The following is an 18,959-nucleotide window of genomic DNA, read 5'->3' as shown; positions in this document are numbered from 1 at the left end:
ATATGAATCGATCTTCCCGGAAGTAGTGGAAGTTTATCACAAATTAATATGGAACTGTAAGTCGACACCTGTTACATCCTATGTTTATGAGAATTACTAGTATTCAAAATCGTTATAATTGTACGTTCTTCCACAGGTATAGTCAACATAGTATGCCTTTTTTAATGTAATATTTACATTCATTACACATTATATATTAGTTATTCAGTATCTTAAATGGTTCTATGTTTAGATTCAGTTAAACAAGTTGGCCTGTCGATAGACGTTGCGACGTTTATACCTAAGTCGTGTTGTGACCTTTCAGTATTTGGCACATCTTCATTTTGCCCCCCGTATTCACAACCGCCAAATTGTAAGTTTGCTTAGCTGTTGTTTGCCTTTTTTAGACATCATGGTATTGCAAAATGTTTTAAAAATATTATTATTTTATCTGGAATACAATGATTCATTGCTGAAGAGTGTCTTGTATTTCAAGTATGTGAATACTATAAAGTGCCCCGCCAATTATGTACGAGTTGTTAAGCCTAAACAATTCTGCAAATAACAGACTTATTATATTTAAAATTACTTATCTTCTGATTAAATAATGCTTATGGCATCTATGTTGTACTTCTGACTTGATAGTTCTTTAAATGACTACCTTTTTGTACTGATTGATAATAGCTTATCAGTCTATTAGTTTGTGCTATATAACATGTATTTCACATTCTCATGTACATTTGTATATAATCTTGAAACGCTATCCTTGTTATAATACCCTATGTGTATATACTATATAGCAATATAATAATTGCAGCTTATAATTGCTTTTCACCTACAGACAATGCGAAAGAATCAGAGACAGACTGTATAGACTTCATATACTTATGTAAGTACGCTTTTCAACGCCATATCCATATATATTGCATTTTCTGAATATGTCCCACGGCAGCTCTGAAACGTTTAATTATAGTTTCACGAAAATCATGCCTTATGCGTTTGAAAATTAAATGGTCAATGATGCTTAAATAGCACGAACGCATTTTTCAATGTTTGTAACCCAGACTCTTATATGAATGAACAATGTGGTAGCTTTTACTTTTTTATTCTTTTCCAGTTTCGATCCCTACATGCAATGTTTCTCACAGCGTATCTTACCCATCAACATTTGCAGGCGTATATAACACATCAACATCTCCCGGCGTATATAACACATCGACATCTCCCGGTGTATATAACACATCAACATCTCTCGGCGTATATAACACATCAACATCTCCCGGTGTATATAACACATCAACATCTCCCGGTGTATATAACACATCAACATCTCCCGGCGTATATAACACATCAACATCTCCCGGTGTATATAACACATCAACATCTCCCGGCGTATATAACACATCAACATCTCCCGGCGTATATAACACATCGACATCTCCCGGTGTATATAACACATCGACATCTCCCGGCGTATATAACACATCAACATCTCCCGGCGTATATAACACATCGACATCTCCCGGTGTATATAACACATCAACATCTCCCGGCGTATATAACACATCAACATCTCCCGGCGTATATAACACATCGACATCTCCCGGTGTATATAACACATCGACATCTCCCGGCGTATATAACACATCGACATCTCCCGGTGTATATAACACATCAACATCTCCCGGAGTATATAACACATCAACATCTCCCGGCGTATATAACACATCGACATCTCCCGGTGTATATAACACATCAACATCTCCCGGTGTATATAACACATCAACATCTCCCGGCGTATATAACACATCAACATCTCCCGGTGTATATAACACATCAACATCTCCCGGTGTATATAACACATCAACATCTCCCGGCGTATATAACACATCGACATCTCCCGGTGTATATAACACATCAACATCTCCCGGCGTATATAACACATCAACATCTCCCGGCGTATATAACACATCGACATCTCCCGGTGTATATAACACATCAACATCTCCCGGCGTATATAACACATCAACATCTCCCGGCGTTTATAACACATCGACATCTCCCGGTGTATATAACACATCAACATCTCCCGGCGTATATAAAACATCAACATCTCCCGTCGTATATAGCAAACCAACATCTCCCGGCATATATAACACATCAACATCTCCCGGCGTATATAACACATCAACATCTTCCGGCGAATATAACACATCAACATCTCCCAGATTATCTTACCCATCGACATTCACCGGCGTAACTTACACTTCAACATCTCCCATACAGAACGCATCAATATTTCCAATCGTTTCCAACACAGCAGCAATGGTCACCACATTGACCACCATGCCTAATCTAAAACCAATCTACATTTGGCCGTGTCTTTGTAATCCCTATACAAATGGCAGTGTAAATATGACAAGGGAAGAGTGGTCAAACTGGTATACTAAGAACAACACTCTTGAAAGAAACAACACATCCAAATACAGACGTTCCCTATCAAGTGCAAATGACGACAGACGTTCGTCGGGAAACATTGGTTTGGTGTCAGCTTTGCTTGTTGGTGGCATCATAATGTTGATTGTTGTTTCAGACCTATCAAAGCTGGTGAAGGGTATGAGAGAGTGTTTTGGTTTCCGTGTTGCATATAAAATGTACCATTCGAGAAACAAAGGGATTCATGTGGTGTAGTATTATATATATGCGTCTCTAATTGGTCTTGAATTCGAACGCTGGTGCGTTAACTTGTTTTGAGGCGCCAGTACATAGAAAACGGACGCTATACTCTGTATTTATTCTACATTTTACGAGTTAGTTCTCATAGTATGCTGATTACTTCGGATTAAGGTATTGAATCAAATAATCTGTCAATGATTGGTTTGACCATGCAAAAAATGTATAAAATCTTGAATTGAATTAAATAATCTGTCAATGATTGGTTTTAATTACCATGCAAACATGTATATAATCTAAAAAAAAACGTAATGATTCGAAAGACTTACTTGTCAATATGAACGTCACATCTTGATTCAGTTTTTTTGCGCAAGTCACAGTTGTATGCTGCTCATTTCGTTGTGTGTGTTTTATCTCGTAATTCATGCAGACAGCTCGAGTGAAATCGAACATTCATCATATCAAAGATACATTTTTCTCCTTTTGAGTGTTAAATGGTCCTGACACTAATTATATTATTCATTTTATATCGGATTGAATGAATGTAACGTTTGTAAACGTTCCTTAGCCTCAAGCTAAGGTGAGCTGTGTGTATGTACATGAGAGACTGCCAAATTAAATTGTTTGACCACACTACTGTACCAATTTTGACATATGGTTGTGAAGTCTGGGGCTATGGTGACCTGGCACTTATTGAAAAGGTACACACAGATTTCCTAAAACATATTCACGGAGTTAAAGAGAGCACGCCTCATTTTATGTTATATGGTGATATTGTTCGCTATCCATTGTCGATTGTAAATGAGAAACGTATGGTTGGATTTTGGCCTAGTTTAGACACATCAACCTAAGGCAAACTGTCTACAAAGCTTTATAAAATAGTATTTACCATTTAAATGACAATGGTACTCATTTCAAGTCGATGCATCATGTTATACATATTTTCGATGACTGTGGGATTAGTTATACATGTATGGAATAATCAATATCTCAGTGGAACAAAACAACTGCTATTAACAAGAATCAATCAAACACTTTCTGATCAATATATACAAAGCTGGACATGTGATGTTAATTCTTTCTCCAAATGTTTGAATAATAGAATGTTTAAGGATACATTTGTTTATGTATGCTATTTTGACAATGTTCCTGATTTCTATTTGCAATATTTGATAGGATTTCGAATGTTTAATCAGCACCTCCCTATTGAAAAGGGGCGATGGTTATATATTGAACGTAATAATAGGAAATGTCATCTTTGTCAATAAAACGATGTCGATTTTTATTATCTTTTTAAATGTACTCACTTTGTTGAAGCAAGAAAACGACTGCTACCGTATATTAAAGGTGATAACTGTACCACAATTATATATGTATAAAAAGTTGATGAATGAAACAGATGAAAAGAAATTAATAAATATAGCGAAGTTTTTTTAAGATGATACTGGATTATTTTAGAAATACACCAGGCTAATTAGCACTTGCCTCAATTTTACTTTAAATTGTTACAAGTTTGTATAAATATATTTCTTATTTTAGTCTTAGTTTACTCTAGACGACAGATAATAAGGTTCGTTTTCTTAGTACTTTCACAGCTTGACCGATTTAATTTTTGTATGTTTATTTGTTGTAAACCTCGTATCACATGTATTATATGTGCAGAGTGTACAGTATACTTTGAACTTTGCGTCCCATATTGCCTTGAAACACTCAACTCTACCGGGTTGGATTCGTTCATTCGTTCGCGATATCTAATATATAGCAGATAATGTATACGTTGGTACATGTATGGTTTTTGTACTTTGTACTTTTTTTTGAAGTCGATGATAGCTTCGATGAGGCGTTTAGGTTTATTTTTGCTTTTATTGATAATTGTGTGAAAGTGTGTGGTTGAGCGCTCGAAGACCACTTGGATTTGGTTGATTAATTGAATGATTGATTGATGCTTCTTCTTGTAAAGACACGCTCCATATACAATTTGTAATATCTTATACATAATATTAAAAGCCTGCATTAAGCAGTACTTGACAGTTTATCAAAGAATCTCATCACATAATGGTGGATTCAAAAATACATGAAGCTTCAAAATATATGATGCATGTATTGACTAAGACCTTTAAAACTTTAATTGGTTAATTGACTAAACAAGTTAATGAGGATGACAAAATAATAAAGTTCACATTAATAGGATAGATCAGGAGATATAACAAAATAATAATAAGAATTGAAGGTCACCAAATATTGTTTCTGCAATGGCGACATTTCTATGATAGTGATTTTATATATTAATATAATGACATAACATGCATATTATAATTATTTTACTACTTTAAGCAGATTGTTTTAAACATTTTTGTTTTAGACGAAAAATGTTTCAGATTGTTTATGTCAGCTGGCAATGCATTCTAATCTAGAATGGCACTATGGAAGAATGAAATAGTGTCTTTTATGTAAGAGGTCAGAACAAAAAAGTTACACATGTACATTTGATCTTATTGCCTATAAGTGAACTCCCTTGTATTAGCAATTTCAAAAACGTGGTTAAAACGTCATTTCATTGTCTTTTTTTCTATGTTTCACAGTTAACATATGTATATATTGGCAAGACTATGGATTTTACCATTATTTCGTAGTCATAAACAATTGATAAATCCATACCGATATTGTTTTGACATATTTGAAGATTGTCTTTTCTAGTCCCTTTATTAGACTTGGATACCAAGGATAACACGAATAGTCCGTTTGACACTGGAATGACCACTTACCAGCACTGAATTTCTAAGAGACAGTTTCAAATATCTTTTTATAATGATAATATCTTTGTTATATTTTTATATTTATGTGGGATTTGGTATTGCATACCATGTTTGTCCGTTCGGCCTTGGCATTAAATGTATTCTTGAGCGGATACATAGTAACAGTCTCTGTTATTTCCATTGTATATTTCTTTAACACATTTAACTTTTTTGATAATATTGACTGAATAAACATGTTTTCCTCCGATGCTTCCTCTTTAATGCTCCCATCACACTAGTCCACGTTCCTAAACTTACGTCCTCAAAAATCTGGCAGGACGCAGTCAGAACTTGGTCAACGTAATAATAATAATAATAATAATAATAATAATAATAATAATAATAATAATAATAATAATAACTTTATTTAAAGAAGGTAACACATTAAGACCGTGATAGGCATCATATTATAAATAAACATAACACACGTCTTATTTACAATGCGCCCTTCTGAACGAACATACACACGTTGTCTCTAGGTTGTCATTGCGTTCTCACCACAATCTCTCCACGCTTTTGCTACGACTATTGTGCGTTCGTGCCACGTTGTAGAAGACCTCATTCGGTTGTAAATACGCTATTTCGGTGCTTAACGGTGCTTAGACACGTTTGTATAATGTTCTTACCATGTCCTTTCAGCTTCTGAACAGTAATCATAAAAAATACGAGAATCAACTCCCCTTAAACTTCATTTCATACCAACAAAAGATATGAATGAAAAATATGCCAGTTGGGCCAATAGATAGAACACAGTAATTCTATCTCGTTCACATTTCCAAATAAATTCAACTCATAAAAACGTTATGAAGACGTGATAAGCACTTAGTAAGCGCGTGGTGCAATCTTATTAATAAGAAAGTACAAAGAACGCTTTGGACGTGGTGCGCGCGTATTAAGAACGCATTTGACGTGATACGCGCGTGAAGGATGCGCGCAGTAAGAACGTATTTGGAACGTGCAAGACTCAGTGATTGCATGGCCTGGACCTCGCTGCGTTCGTCGAAATTGCCAGGACGTAATATGGTCTTCATGGTCTTCGTCTAGTATGATCGGGGTATAACTGAACTTCTCTCCAAACCATTGTGTTCGCCAAGAAATTATTCCCCTGATTGTTTTAAGACGTTTTGTCTCCATACCGGAAACACGTTTTGACAAGTGTCACATTATTTCGCGACAAACTAGTTTTGCGCAATACCACGTACATTTGATTTCTTGACAAAATAGTTGATTCACAGCTATGGAATTAGAAGAGGGACAGTTTGAGGATGCTGGAGACAGAACTGTTTTTGATAAAGGGTACATTTTTCTGTTTACATTCTCGGATCTACAAAATATAGAATATGTACCACTTGTTCCCAAAAATAAATTATGTTACTTGTTAGTAATGTTACTTACTTAATTTTAAGTATGTAAAGTTCAATGTTGAACATTTATTGACTTTGATTTCAGCTAAGAAGAAAGCAAATTATCAGGTCATATGTGTTAAGACGTTGTAAAGATCCAATTCTTAATTATTATTAGCAGGCTGGTGAAACGTATCCATTCAGGCATTTAACACTGTCTTTTTATTGTTTGATCTGACAGATATAGCCCTACCAAGCAATGATACGAAACAAAAGAAGTAGGACATATGCCTTGTTTAACCAAAACAAACTGCAAGTTTTCATGTGTAATCTTCCTCTTATATCAAATGAAACATTTTCTTCTTCTTCGGGTATGGTACTTAACCGCTCTTTGAAGATATTAACCTTTGATTATAGAAATAACTTCAAATTGTCTTTGTTTATAAGGCCTTAGAAAATAATTTTTGGTGCGGATTACCTGACCCTTCCAAAGAAATAGGTGCTTACCCTACCATTTTTAAAGTCAGTTTTTGTTTTTGTTTTTTAAATTCTTATTAAGTGTGTTTTTAATATATTGTTTAAAACCTCAAAAGCTTTAAACAGAAGATTTCTTTAATGCCATTTCCCAATAATGAAAATAACAGTCTTCAAATGAAGCCTAATATAAAAAAAAGCCTACCTAACCTGCCTGTTTTTTAAAAGGATGTAGCCCTAACCAAACCAATTTTTTGGCCTTGCTTTTGAAGCCTTGCTTTTGAAGCCTCTGTCCAATAAGTACCACATCTCGTCAGAATGTGTATGGGCATATTATCTCGGACAAGTTTTATAATAAAACCAGCCATGTCACTTCAGTGAAACTTGGCATTATGTATTCAGTGGAATTTCGCATTTTACTTGTATTTCAACAGAAATATAGAGGAGAGCAGATGAGTGCACTGTAGGTGTCAATTAGAGTGTAAAATAATATGAAATAAATTGCAATTTTCTTCAACCTTATACATGAGTCTGTAGGTGTCAATTAGAGTGTAAAATGATATGAAATAAATTGCAACTTTCTTCAACCTTATACATGAGTTGGGTTTGTTTATAAATCTTATGCCAAAAAAATAAGACAAGAGTAAAGCTTAAATCACTGGATTGGAAAATTCATTCCCTATCAACTTATTTATGTTGATTATGTATTGATGAAACCAAATAAATACTAGGAAAATAAGTTTTAAATAGGGGTATTTTTTTTTTAATTAAGTCCATATTGATGAGGTAATAATTGCCATAGACACATTTCATCAGCCTGTTAAGCATGATATGGTCTATGTCCCTATTACCGTGATATCGTAGGTATCCTATTATCATGAATGTTAAAACTATGCCTGTGAACACACATTTCTGGGTCATTTTCGGTGCATTTGTTTACTTATTGTCAGTTGTCAAACCAGGTTTGTCAAAGTTTTGGGGTATGGTGAGTCTTTTCTGTAGCAGAACTATATAAATGCCATACATAATGGCCAAAAAGTAGTGTTTGAAAATCGGACTCCATTTGCTATCGATATCGAATCGAATCGGACCAAGCATTTCGATTTACTATCGGACAATAATCGATAGTTCATAATATTAGTAAGGAATACATTCTTTATACAAAGTGTATTCATGAGCATTTAAATGGTAAAACTTGGAATGAGTACCTGTGATGCTATAGTCATGCTTTTTGTAACAGAAACTACACTTCCATTACCTTTTTCTGTCCGACATAACTTAACGAAGGTATCTTAGCATTTTCTACCTGTAAACATATTAAATATTTGGGAACCAGCTTAACATTCAATAACCTGTTATATTAAACATTTCATTAGAATATCTTAATTTATTAAATCTTTCACAAAAAAGTATTTTTTTTATAACAAACAGTACCAAATAAGGTTTCAAATACAGAATGCATCGAGCCGGTATTTGCAGGTAAGACCGGACCAACTACATCATAGAGACAGGTTATTGATGAAGAATTATGAAATATATAAACAATTAAATACCATTTGTAATTTTTGGAGAGTTTGTAATTTTTTAAGCAAAAGTGTTTGCATTCACTGCAGTTGTGTAAGAGAGTGATCATAAATATACAACTTTTACCACAAAACAAAAAAAATATGTAGATACCAGAAGTAACATTAGCGACATCGATTTTGGACAACCACGATCGATTGTCGCTGACATAGCATTGTCAGCGACAATTAATCAATTGTACTCAATAATCGTTTCATCACTACCAAAAAGTGTTATTGATATTTTAACATGCCTTAACATGTGAAGTTTAGACCAAAATTGTGGAACTTTCTGTTCTTCCATGGACATTCAGTTTTGGAAATTTAGTTCAAGGGAGTAAAATACTTCCAAATTTCATGAAAAGAAAGCCCAGGATCCTCATGTGCAGTAGTAGTATTTATCATGAACAGTAGATGACCCGATTGATTCTGAGATCAGAGGAAAAGGAATTGAAATTGGTACTACTAATTTAAGTTCAACTAAATTGGGCACTGCAGGCAACTCATCCAAGTTAAAGAATTTTAGTTTATCTACAAAATCTGTGTTTTGATATTTTTCAAATAGGATTTCCAGACATAAAAAGAATTTAGGCAAATATTTTTTTTATTTGCAGGTGTGTATCAGTTGATAATAGCACTTGCCAGGGTAAGTAAAATGATCTGACATTTTATTTAAAATTTAAACCCTTTTTATATATCTTACTGCTATTTTATACCTTTAATATTGTTCACCTTAGCACAATATATCAAAATAGAATACATATTAACAATGTATTATTCAGCATAATTTGCAAATTTAATAAAGTAAGTACAATGAGTTAGATGACATACTGATAAAAATAAGATCATTCAATGTAATGTTTGAATTAAAGTTTCATAAACTTATGTGTAAAACCCTTTCTGTAGAGAGTGGACCAGCAAAGCCAGAAGAGAACAATGATGTTGAATATTATGACGACAAATACGACTATGATGATGACGATGATGATGATTATATTGATTGGGGAATTGAAGAGGTTGGAACCAACAAGAGATATAACTGCAATGCGGGCTCCCACCCAAACCAGCAGCACAAGGCAGCGGGCGTGTACCAGCCTAATGACAAGGTCATGAGGAAATACATTGACAAAATCAATGTTGGTGAGTTGAGAACTGAAATGGAAGGATTCATAGAGTTTAGGGTAAAATATTTGTTTTTGAAAAAAGCAACAAAAAAACAAGGTTACCCTTAAGACAAATTAAGCCAAGTTCTACAAAGTTGGAAACATCGCCTTGAGTTTAATCATGTTAAAATTGCATAGAAGATAGTGGCTGATTGCTTTTTTAGTAAAAAAGAAGTGTGCTTTTTTAGTAAAAAAGAAGTGTGTTATCAAAGAGTATTGAAGAACAATGTACTGGTACTTAGATTTTGTATGTTAAACAAGGCTTTTTCAAAGGGAATTTCAAAGAGAATATTTTAACTGATTTATATATTAATGATTATAATAAACATGTATAACTATGGATACATACGTTAAAACCTCACATATTTTTGTCTTTTTGATTGTGAAAAAATATTTGATTTACAGAGAAGTACACAGGCCCAAAGCTTTCGAGTTCTGCATCATCGGCTCTCATGTCTATGGGCAGAAGAAATGAAGACATGAGGTAAGTAGCCTAGTTTCCATATTATCAGTCCAACAAAAAAGAGTGTTAAATTCCTATAGTGGCTACTCTAATCCATCATTTAATTCCGCTTGACAAGTGTCCTACTGACTGTATACGCTGGCAATATTTCTCATTTACCTCAAATTTGGTATTTAATTCTGTTAAGAATAACAAAAAAGAAAAAGAAAATGTTTATACATAAATATACCTGGATACCTTGTTCGTGGCTACGCTTAAACTGCACATCAATAGAAAATAGAAATCAAGATAATATAAAAAAATACCATGTATACACACATTATTTACAGATATCGAGGAAAGGACAAATCAGACAGAGCCACAGCAGAGCAGGTGATGGACCCGCGTACACGAATGATTTTGTTCAAGATGATCAGCCGGGGAGTGATCACGGAGGTGAATGGCTGTATCAGTACAGGGAAGGAGGCTAATGTCTACCACGCAACTGCCAAAGATGGGTCTGATAGGGCCATTAAGGTGGGTGGTGGGCTGGGGTGTATAGAAGGTATCATTAAGATCAACCCTAAATGGCTATGCCACATAAGAAAGATTCTAAATTCTAGGGTTTCAGCAGAGATTTAAAGAGGACAGGATGCTGCAGAAAAGGGACAGGGTGCTAAGGGAGGAAAAGGCACATTTATATTTGATTATCTGAAATGAGGATTAGATGCAGCACCATTCCATAACTCAGTAGATAAAACCCTACTAACGTGCTTTTACCAAAGATAGGACGGTTAACATACATGGCTGGCTTGATACTGTCATCATAAGGCAAAGGAATGATTTTACTTCTGATATTTTACTCTTAATCCATGTATTGTAGTGTGGACTCTGTTGAGAATTGCTTGTACTTTTATTCTGTAGAAGAGAAAATTATTTCCATCTCTTACTTAAAATAATAAATTAATTTAGCAATCCCTCTAGAAACAAGAAATTTCAATATGCATTTTAAATCTGTATAGTTATATTGTGTATAAACAGTAATTCATATATATTTGGGTATTTTGTGTTTTAGGTGTACAAGACGTCAATATTGATATTCAAAGATCGTGACAAGTATGTGAGCGGGGAGTTCAGGTTCCGACATGGCTACTGTAAACACAATCCTCGTAAAATGGTGAAAACCTGGGCAGAAAAAGAAATGAGAAATCTCATTAGGTAATTATTATTCAATATATTACTAAAATGATTAAGTATGTAAGTTTTTAAAGCAGCAACTTAGAGGATTGGAATTTGCTTGTGACTATCTTGCAATCTAATTCCAGAAAAAAATGTTGTCGTCACCATTTGGTTGGTCGGTTTGTCGGTCTATTCAAATTTTTCTTGTATGGAGTATAACTTGAAAACTAACAAATAAAAATTAATTAAATTTCATACAATGGTAAAGCACAATGAGAGAAAGTGCAGTGCACAAGAACCATAACTCTATTTCAGCTAACTACAGAGTTATTGACTTTTGTTACTTTTTCTAGACAGCAGTGTAAAATCCTAATTACTCAACACACATTGGTTAAGCATGATTCCTATCTCGTTTACCAGTTTGTTTTCCCTTCCCTGCAGGATTCACCAGACAGGGATCCCGTGTCCGGAGCCCATCATTCTACGCAGCCATGTACTGGTCATGGGTTTTATAGGCACACAGGGCTGGTACGTCTCTAACTTCAATATAAGTTATAATTTTTCTGAAGCACACAAAAAATATTTTGAGCAAATAACATGTATGTTTCATCATATGCCACAGATTGTTAAGAACTTTGTTTGTTAAAGTAACAAAGTTGTTTAAATCTCATCCTTGTTTAATTTAAAATCTTCACTACTCCCAGTAGTAAGACTTAAGGACATCTGTTATCTGCAGTATTTTATTAAGATTTTAGACAAATGTTTCAGCTGTACTTGTTTTATTAAAATATATAAGACCATCATAAAATATTTTTCACCTTTAAATGTTAACAACATTGCTGTCAATCACATTGTTAATGTTAACAATTTGATTAAATGCCCGATCTAAGTATGACAACATAGATGTAAATTTTTTAATTAGTGATGCAGTACACATGTACCCGAACAAGATATCCATCAGTACATTTTATCTCTTTCATTAAGTTTAAGATAAGGTCTTAAAATATCTTTCAGAACCTAAATGTGAAAAAAAAATCCACCTTCAAATCATGATCTCTAGATGTTGTTTACCGTAGTTGCTCTAGATAAATATTTATAATTATGGGCTAATATTTGTTGATTTTTTATTTACTATTGCCTTTGTATGCAATATTTCATTAACATGTGATTATATTTCAGGCCTGCACCTTTACTCAAAGACTATGATATAAATGAATCAAAGGCCAGGGAACTATACATGCAGTGTATCCAAATACTACGGACGTTATACCATGAATGCAAGCTTATACATGCTGACTTCAGTGAATTTAATTTATTGTAAGTTCATGAATGGAAACATTGTTTTATGATCAGTGAAATGTACTGTGAGACACTGGTGTTAATTATTCAATTGTGCAGAAACGCTGGCAAAGATTGCATTTCCACAGTCAAAATAATATAAGAAATAATACATAAAAAAACTACTCAGATCAAGTAATTTAGCAAAAAAAAAGGGGGCTATTGCATTCAAACATCCACACACCACAGAATGTCAAAATCAAGAAATTAATAGGGGAAGGTCCTGTTGGTGGTGTAGGGAAGGATTCATCTCTTTCTGTTACAAAGAGGTCATTTCAACACTTACTTGTACTACAATTTTAAGTACTCTTCCCATGTGTATTTCATTGTTTATATGCTAAGTCCAAGTGTTAACAACAATATGGTTGAATCAATGGCAACTTACGGACCCGGCTGTGAAATCAAATACGATGACAGATGCACTGATGAAGACCTCAATGTGTTTAGAGCACAGCCTGAGACGTGAACAGGGTCGTTAAAAAGAACTTTTAATTGTTAAAAAGAACTTTTAATTGTTAAAACACCTACTGATGGTCCACATGAGCAAAAATAACTCTTTTTACATTTAACACACTTGTCTTAAGTAGGACATTCTAATTTTGTAAATGCATTCCTAAGATGATGTGTAATAGCCATTATAGAATATGACAAATTGATAACAAAAAAATGAAACATTGAAGGTATTATTTCTTATAGTTAAGTCATCCACATAAGCAGAAACATACATGTTGTGAATACATTTGAACAGACATCATGATGATGAGCACTGAGATCCAACTCTGAAATGTAAGAATGAGGAGTCTTTCATTGCTGAATGATGTCAAAACTATACATATTTTTTGAAGCCACATCTAAATTTTTCACTAGTATGATTTTCAAAGACTGAAAAATGGAGGCTTGATGTCAATGTCATGCAAAAGTGTTTCTCAAAATTCTTAAAAATACTACCATAAAGTTTAGTACACATGTTCACTTTACATTTTTGACAATACACACAATAGTTGCAAGTCCAAAATCCTTAGCAGAAACATACATCGTAACATGTAGTAAATACATTTGAACAGATGTCATAATGAAGAGCACTGAGATCCAACTCTGAAATGTAAGAATGAGGAGTCTTTCATTGCTGAATGATGTTCAGACTTTGTACACATTTTTGAAGCTAGCATCTTGATTTTTCACTTGTATGATTTTCAAAGACAGAAGAGTTGAGGCTTGATGTCAGTGTCATGCAAAAGCGTTACTCAAAATTCTATAAATTACTAGCAAAGAATTTAGTACACATGTTCACTTTACATTTTTGTCAATACACACTTGTGTTGCAGTCCAAAATCCTTAGCAGAAACATACATGTAGTAAATACATTTGAACAGACATCATGATGATGAGCATTGAGATCCAACTCTGAAATGTAAGAATGAGGAGTCTATCATTGCTGAATGATGTTCAGACACATTTTTTGAAGCTAACATCTAGATTTTTCGCTTGTATGATTTTCAACGACAGAAGAATTGAGGGTTGTCATTGTCTTGATGTCCAGGTTATGTAAAAGCTCTAACTCAAAATTCTTCAAAATTTAAGCATGAAATTAAGTACACATGTTTGATATACATGTATGGCAATACAGACATGAGTTGCAAGTCCAAATTCAGTAGCTCAATATTTGTCAAGTTTTGCCACATAATATAAAGGAAAAAACGGACAAGTGGTTTTGCTTCCAATTTCTATCCTGTTGATTGCATCAAAATTTTGCATATTTACTTTTGATGGGGATGGGGATTTTTACAATTGTTTATAATAAAATCAAGCCTCTTCTTTCAGAGTGCATGATGGTGACCTGTATGTAATAGATGTATCACAGTCTGTCGAACATGACCATCCGCACGCCCTCGAGTTTCTACGGAAAGACTGCACTAATGTCACAGGTTAAAAACTTCACCATCATTTCTTGATTCAATATACTTAGTAGTTAACAGTGAAATGATGCATATGTTTATTGTCTTAGTCTGACATACATGGGATGATATCATTATAGAGTCCATCAGTACATGTAGTTTATAAATGCATATTTTACGAAGGAATTAAGGCAGAATAAAGTTGTACAAATGGTAAAATGAGAGCATCTAAATGATGAATATAGAGATCCAACTCTGAAAATTGTGAGGATTACTTTCATGATATTCTGAAATATGCTGCTCATAATGAAGCTTAAATATACTGATGTTGATACAGACTGTTGTTATAGAGTGGTTATAGTAATTATTCATAACATATTTTCAGGGTTAACATTTAAATATCACACGTAAGGCTAGTAAGCAGGGCAATGGGTACTACATAACCTACATCATCAGAAAAAATGACAAAATTAAGTAAACTTTGTGAAGTCATATGAAAAGTAATTTCTATGGTTTAAAACAAAAGAATAAATTTTAGTTTGAAGGCTATGTGGAGATGTATCACTTTCCATTGCTTTTGCATTCTTGTATTTAAATGGAAGTTATACAACTGCATAAGGACAACTGACAACATTTATTGTAGTTTTTACATTGCCAGAAAGTTGAAATTTTATGGCATCTGATGATGAATAATGAGATCCAACTCTGACCTTCATGAGGATCACTGTCATCATATTCTGAATGATGCTGATGAGTCTGCTCTTTTGGTTTTATTTAACTTCGATTTTTTTTCAATTTGTCAATGAGCTGCTTGTATATCAGGTACATGGATGGGTAACAATTCCCATTCTTATTATTATCTCTCACCCGAGAGGTTGTGGGTTCCATTTGCACCAGAGTGAGAGTGGTCTTGTGATATAGATGTCCATCTTCCACCGCAGAGGTTGTGGGTTCCATTTGCACCAGAGTGAGAGTGGTCTTGTGGTATAGATGTCCATCTTCCACCGCAGAGGTTGTGGGTTCCATCCCAACCAGGGTGAGAGTGGTTTGATGGTAAAAAAGTCTATCTCTCACCCATGATGATTTGGTATCCATCCCCGCCAGGGGTAATTCCTTATGGTCTATCACAAAAGACAGCATTACTGGTTTCTACCCAGGAAACAGACTGAAAGGTGATTCATATCAGCTTTGAATGATTTTGTACTTTTCGCCTTTGCAGAATACTTCAGAAAGAAAGGAGTGAGCACATTAACAGTAAAGGAATTGTTTGACTTTGTGACGGACGTTACGATAACTGCGGATAACCTTGATGACTATCTCGACCAGTGCATGCAGATGACATCAAACAGAAACATAGATGATGTCACAGAGCAGGATAAGATAGATGAGGAGGTACAGGGACCTAGATTGTTTCAAAAATTAACTGTATAGGCAGATTGGGTTGAGAGAATATTTTGAGAGTGTTTTTATTGGCCTATAAAATTAATTGGCCAATAGCGTCAAAGAAGCAATCAGACATGTATAAAGATAATATTAAAATGTCCCCTTAACTAATATTTAATTACAATTGGGTATTTTCACATTTTTACTTGAGTTGCATTTGTGAAACTGATTAGGTCAATTTCCTTGGCTAATGCCTACAGTATATGGGAATAATCCATGTTTAGCAAATAATATTTTTTTTTATTATTTAATTGCAAATAATTTTGATCATTGTGTGAAATTTATTGAACATGATTGCAGGTTTTTAAGCATTCATATATTCCGCGGACACTGGACCAAGTTATAGACTTCGAAAGGGATTATGAAAAGCAGAGGAAGGGGCAGGGAGAGGAGGTTTGTAGTTTCATCTAAACATAGCTTAGGGTATGGTACTGGACCACATTCTTGTACAATAAAGCTAGAGCAATGGTATGAGGCCTCTCATTCTTGCATAATAGTGTACCCTAAATATGTATTTGTGCCGTATTATTTTATGTTGCCAGCAAACTTGATACATGAATGTCTAATGTTTTAACAACTTTGTTCAGATTTTTGGGAAAAATGTTACAATGGCAGCATTTTCATGATTTCATAGTATTTACATGCTTGATGTTTCCACATAGACTGCTTGTTACATGCGTAAATAATTGCATTGGTATTTCCATATAGAATGTATACCATTAAAGTTACAAATAACTTGTAATTGGAAATCATTCTGTTTCAGTTGCTATACAACAAAATCACAGGACTAAGAACAGACCTTTCAGGCCCTCAACAGGTATAGTTACGAATATGTCTAATGTTCACAGTGTAAAACTAAAAGCTTACTATAATGGTTTATGCTTAAAACGTCAATTTAAGTATTTAGCAGTAATTTTTTGCCGAGATAGAATTGTTTAATTAACTAAACACATTTTATACTATGTGTAAGGACATGTTGTGTTTCAATCTATTATCATACTGCTGGTATTGGTTTTAGGTCCCCTCCTTGCTGCAGTCGGATGCCATGTCAGAGACAGCCACACAGGTGTCTGAGAGTGTGGCAGATACACACAGTGTGGCTGGGGAGGTGGAGAGTTTGGATGAAGAGGATTCTGGGTCAGATAACTCTGATGATGAGGAAGGTGAAAACAAAGGCAAACAGTTCATAAGAGAAAGGGATGAGTCTCCTAATACTAAAAAGGTTACTGTTTGATTTTTTATTTGTATCTGTTTCAAACAAAACCAGTTACCGGTATGCTATTATTATAGCCATGGTGTTAATGTCATCATCATGCATAAAAATTAAACATTGAGCAAATCTTTACGTATGTTCTCTATGACAATAGGCGCATGTGTAGCAAGTCCTTGGCTCTATACATGTTGAGATATGGCCCTTGATTGCCAAAAATAAATGGATGAGCATTCACATCTGCCTTTATTGTTTTTGCAAAAGACTATGAAGTACATGTGGTTATACCTGCGGCTTTTTTTTCGCTGTGATTGTTTTAAGTATGTTTCCTGGGATGCATCTCCTAATATGTTATGTATATTGACTTTCATTTAACAAATCTGGTGAAGACAGTGCATTACATAAACACAGTGATGAAAAGCATTTGTAGAAATACTACATTAATAACATAAGAAAAATTCTTTTTCAAGTGAAATGTGTTTTGCTTTGGCTTTTGTTTTGGCTCTCTTCAGTATTAATGAAACATTACAAGATTCTGCATTTTATGACATGTGCACGTAATTTGTAAACAATTCCTGTAACAAATGTTTATGTATGTTTCAGGAAAGAAAACGTCTTGTGAAAGAGGCACAAAAAGAGAAACGGCAAAACAAAATACCAAAACATGTGAAGAAACGAAAAGAAAAACTATCTAAGCAAGGGAAAAAGAACTAACATTTTAAACAGTTTATTGCCCTGCCTGTGATATGTTCTGGTTGTCATTGTTTTTGGATTGGGTTATTTGTTCTTGCTTATGACTTGCAATGTAACATTGAATATTCTGTAAAAAATAGACTCCTTAAAATGCAATAAAACTATTGATTTATATAATTATCTCCGTGGTCATTTTTCTAAAAAACTGAAATAAGAACAATGTACTTGTTGTTTTTTTACAAAAGTCATATCATGTAACAATCATTAGAAGTCATAGCCAAAAATGTGTTGTACTTATAAAAATGGTTACTGTTGTCGTGAGGTATCAATTTAATTTCTTAAAGAATTATTGCCCTCATAAAATATAGGTCAAGTTCAAATAAACTAAAAGCTTTCACAGGAATTTACAAAAGTGCCAAGCTTATAATGCAATGGGAAATACCTGGGGCAGTGATTACGAACAGTCTCAAGTCTCAGCTCAGACTCAAGACTCAATATGGCAAAACTTCATTCCATTTTAATTTTCCTTCTATAAAAGCATTAATGGTTAATTTGCTGAAATATATCAGTATTTGAATGTTTAACTATTATTTACATATATTTTTTGTAAAAGAAATGGAATAAAAATGATTTTTTTGTTCCTTTATAAAAATGATTTTCTGAGTCTGTGTCTATACTTGGACTTGAGACTGTTTGAAATCGTGGCCCCTGAACAAGCCTAGAGTCAACAAAAATACTTAGACCCCGTTTAGAGGTACGATGTTAAGATC

At 33.9% G+C, this 18,959-nt stretch overlaps 1 protein-coding gene across 1 annotated transcript; it reads left to right on the top strand.

The window, feature by feature from the left end:
• Positions 1 to 6,608: 6,608 nt before the first annotated feature.
• Positions 6,609 to 18,450, top strand: LOC128213002 (serine/threonine-protein kinase RIO1-like). Its single transcript, XM_052918458.1, has 14 exons — positions 6,609 to 6,743; positions 9,441 to 9,472; positions 9,733 to 9,966; positions 10,395 to 10,473; positions 10,782 to 10,968; positions 11,507 to 11,649; positions 12,052 to 12,138; positions 12,790 to 12,927; positions 14,770 to 14,873; positions 16,063 to 16,235; positions 16,587 to 16,679; positions 17,050 to 17,103; positions 17,305 to 17,508; positions 18,100 to 18,450. Exons 1-14 carry the CDS (start codon positions 6,685 to 6,687, stop codon positions 18,208 to 18,210), a joined length of 1,698 nt encoding a protein of 565 aa, XP_052774418.1. The 5' UTR covers positions 6,609 to 6,684; the 3' UTR covers positions 18,211 to 18,450.
• The last annotated feature ends 509 nt before the right edge of the window (positions 18,451 to 18,959 follow it).

The sequence above is a fragment of the Mya arenaria genome, chromosome 13, assembly GCF_026914265.1.
Source record: "Mya arenaria isolate MELC-2E11 chromosome 13, ASM2691426v1".
Taxonomy (NCBI): domain Eukaryota; kingdom Metazoa; phylum Mollusca; class Bivalvia; order Myida; family Myidae; genus Mya; species Mya arenaria.
The sequence above is the reverse complement of the archived record's forward strand: the minus strand, read 5'-3'. Positions and strand labels throughout refer to the sequence as shown.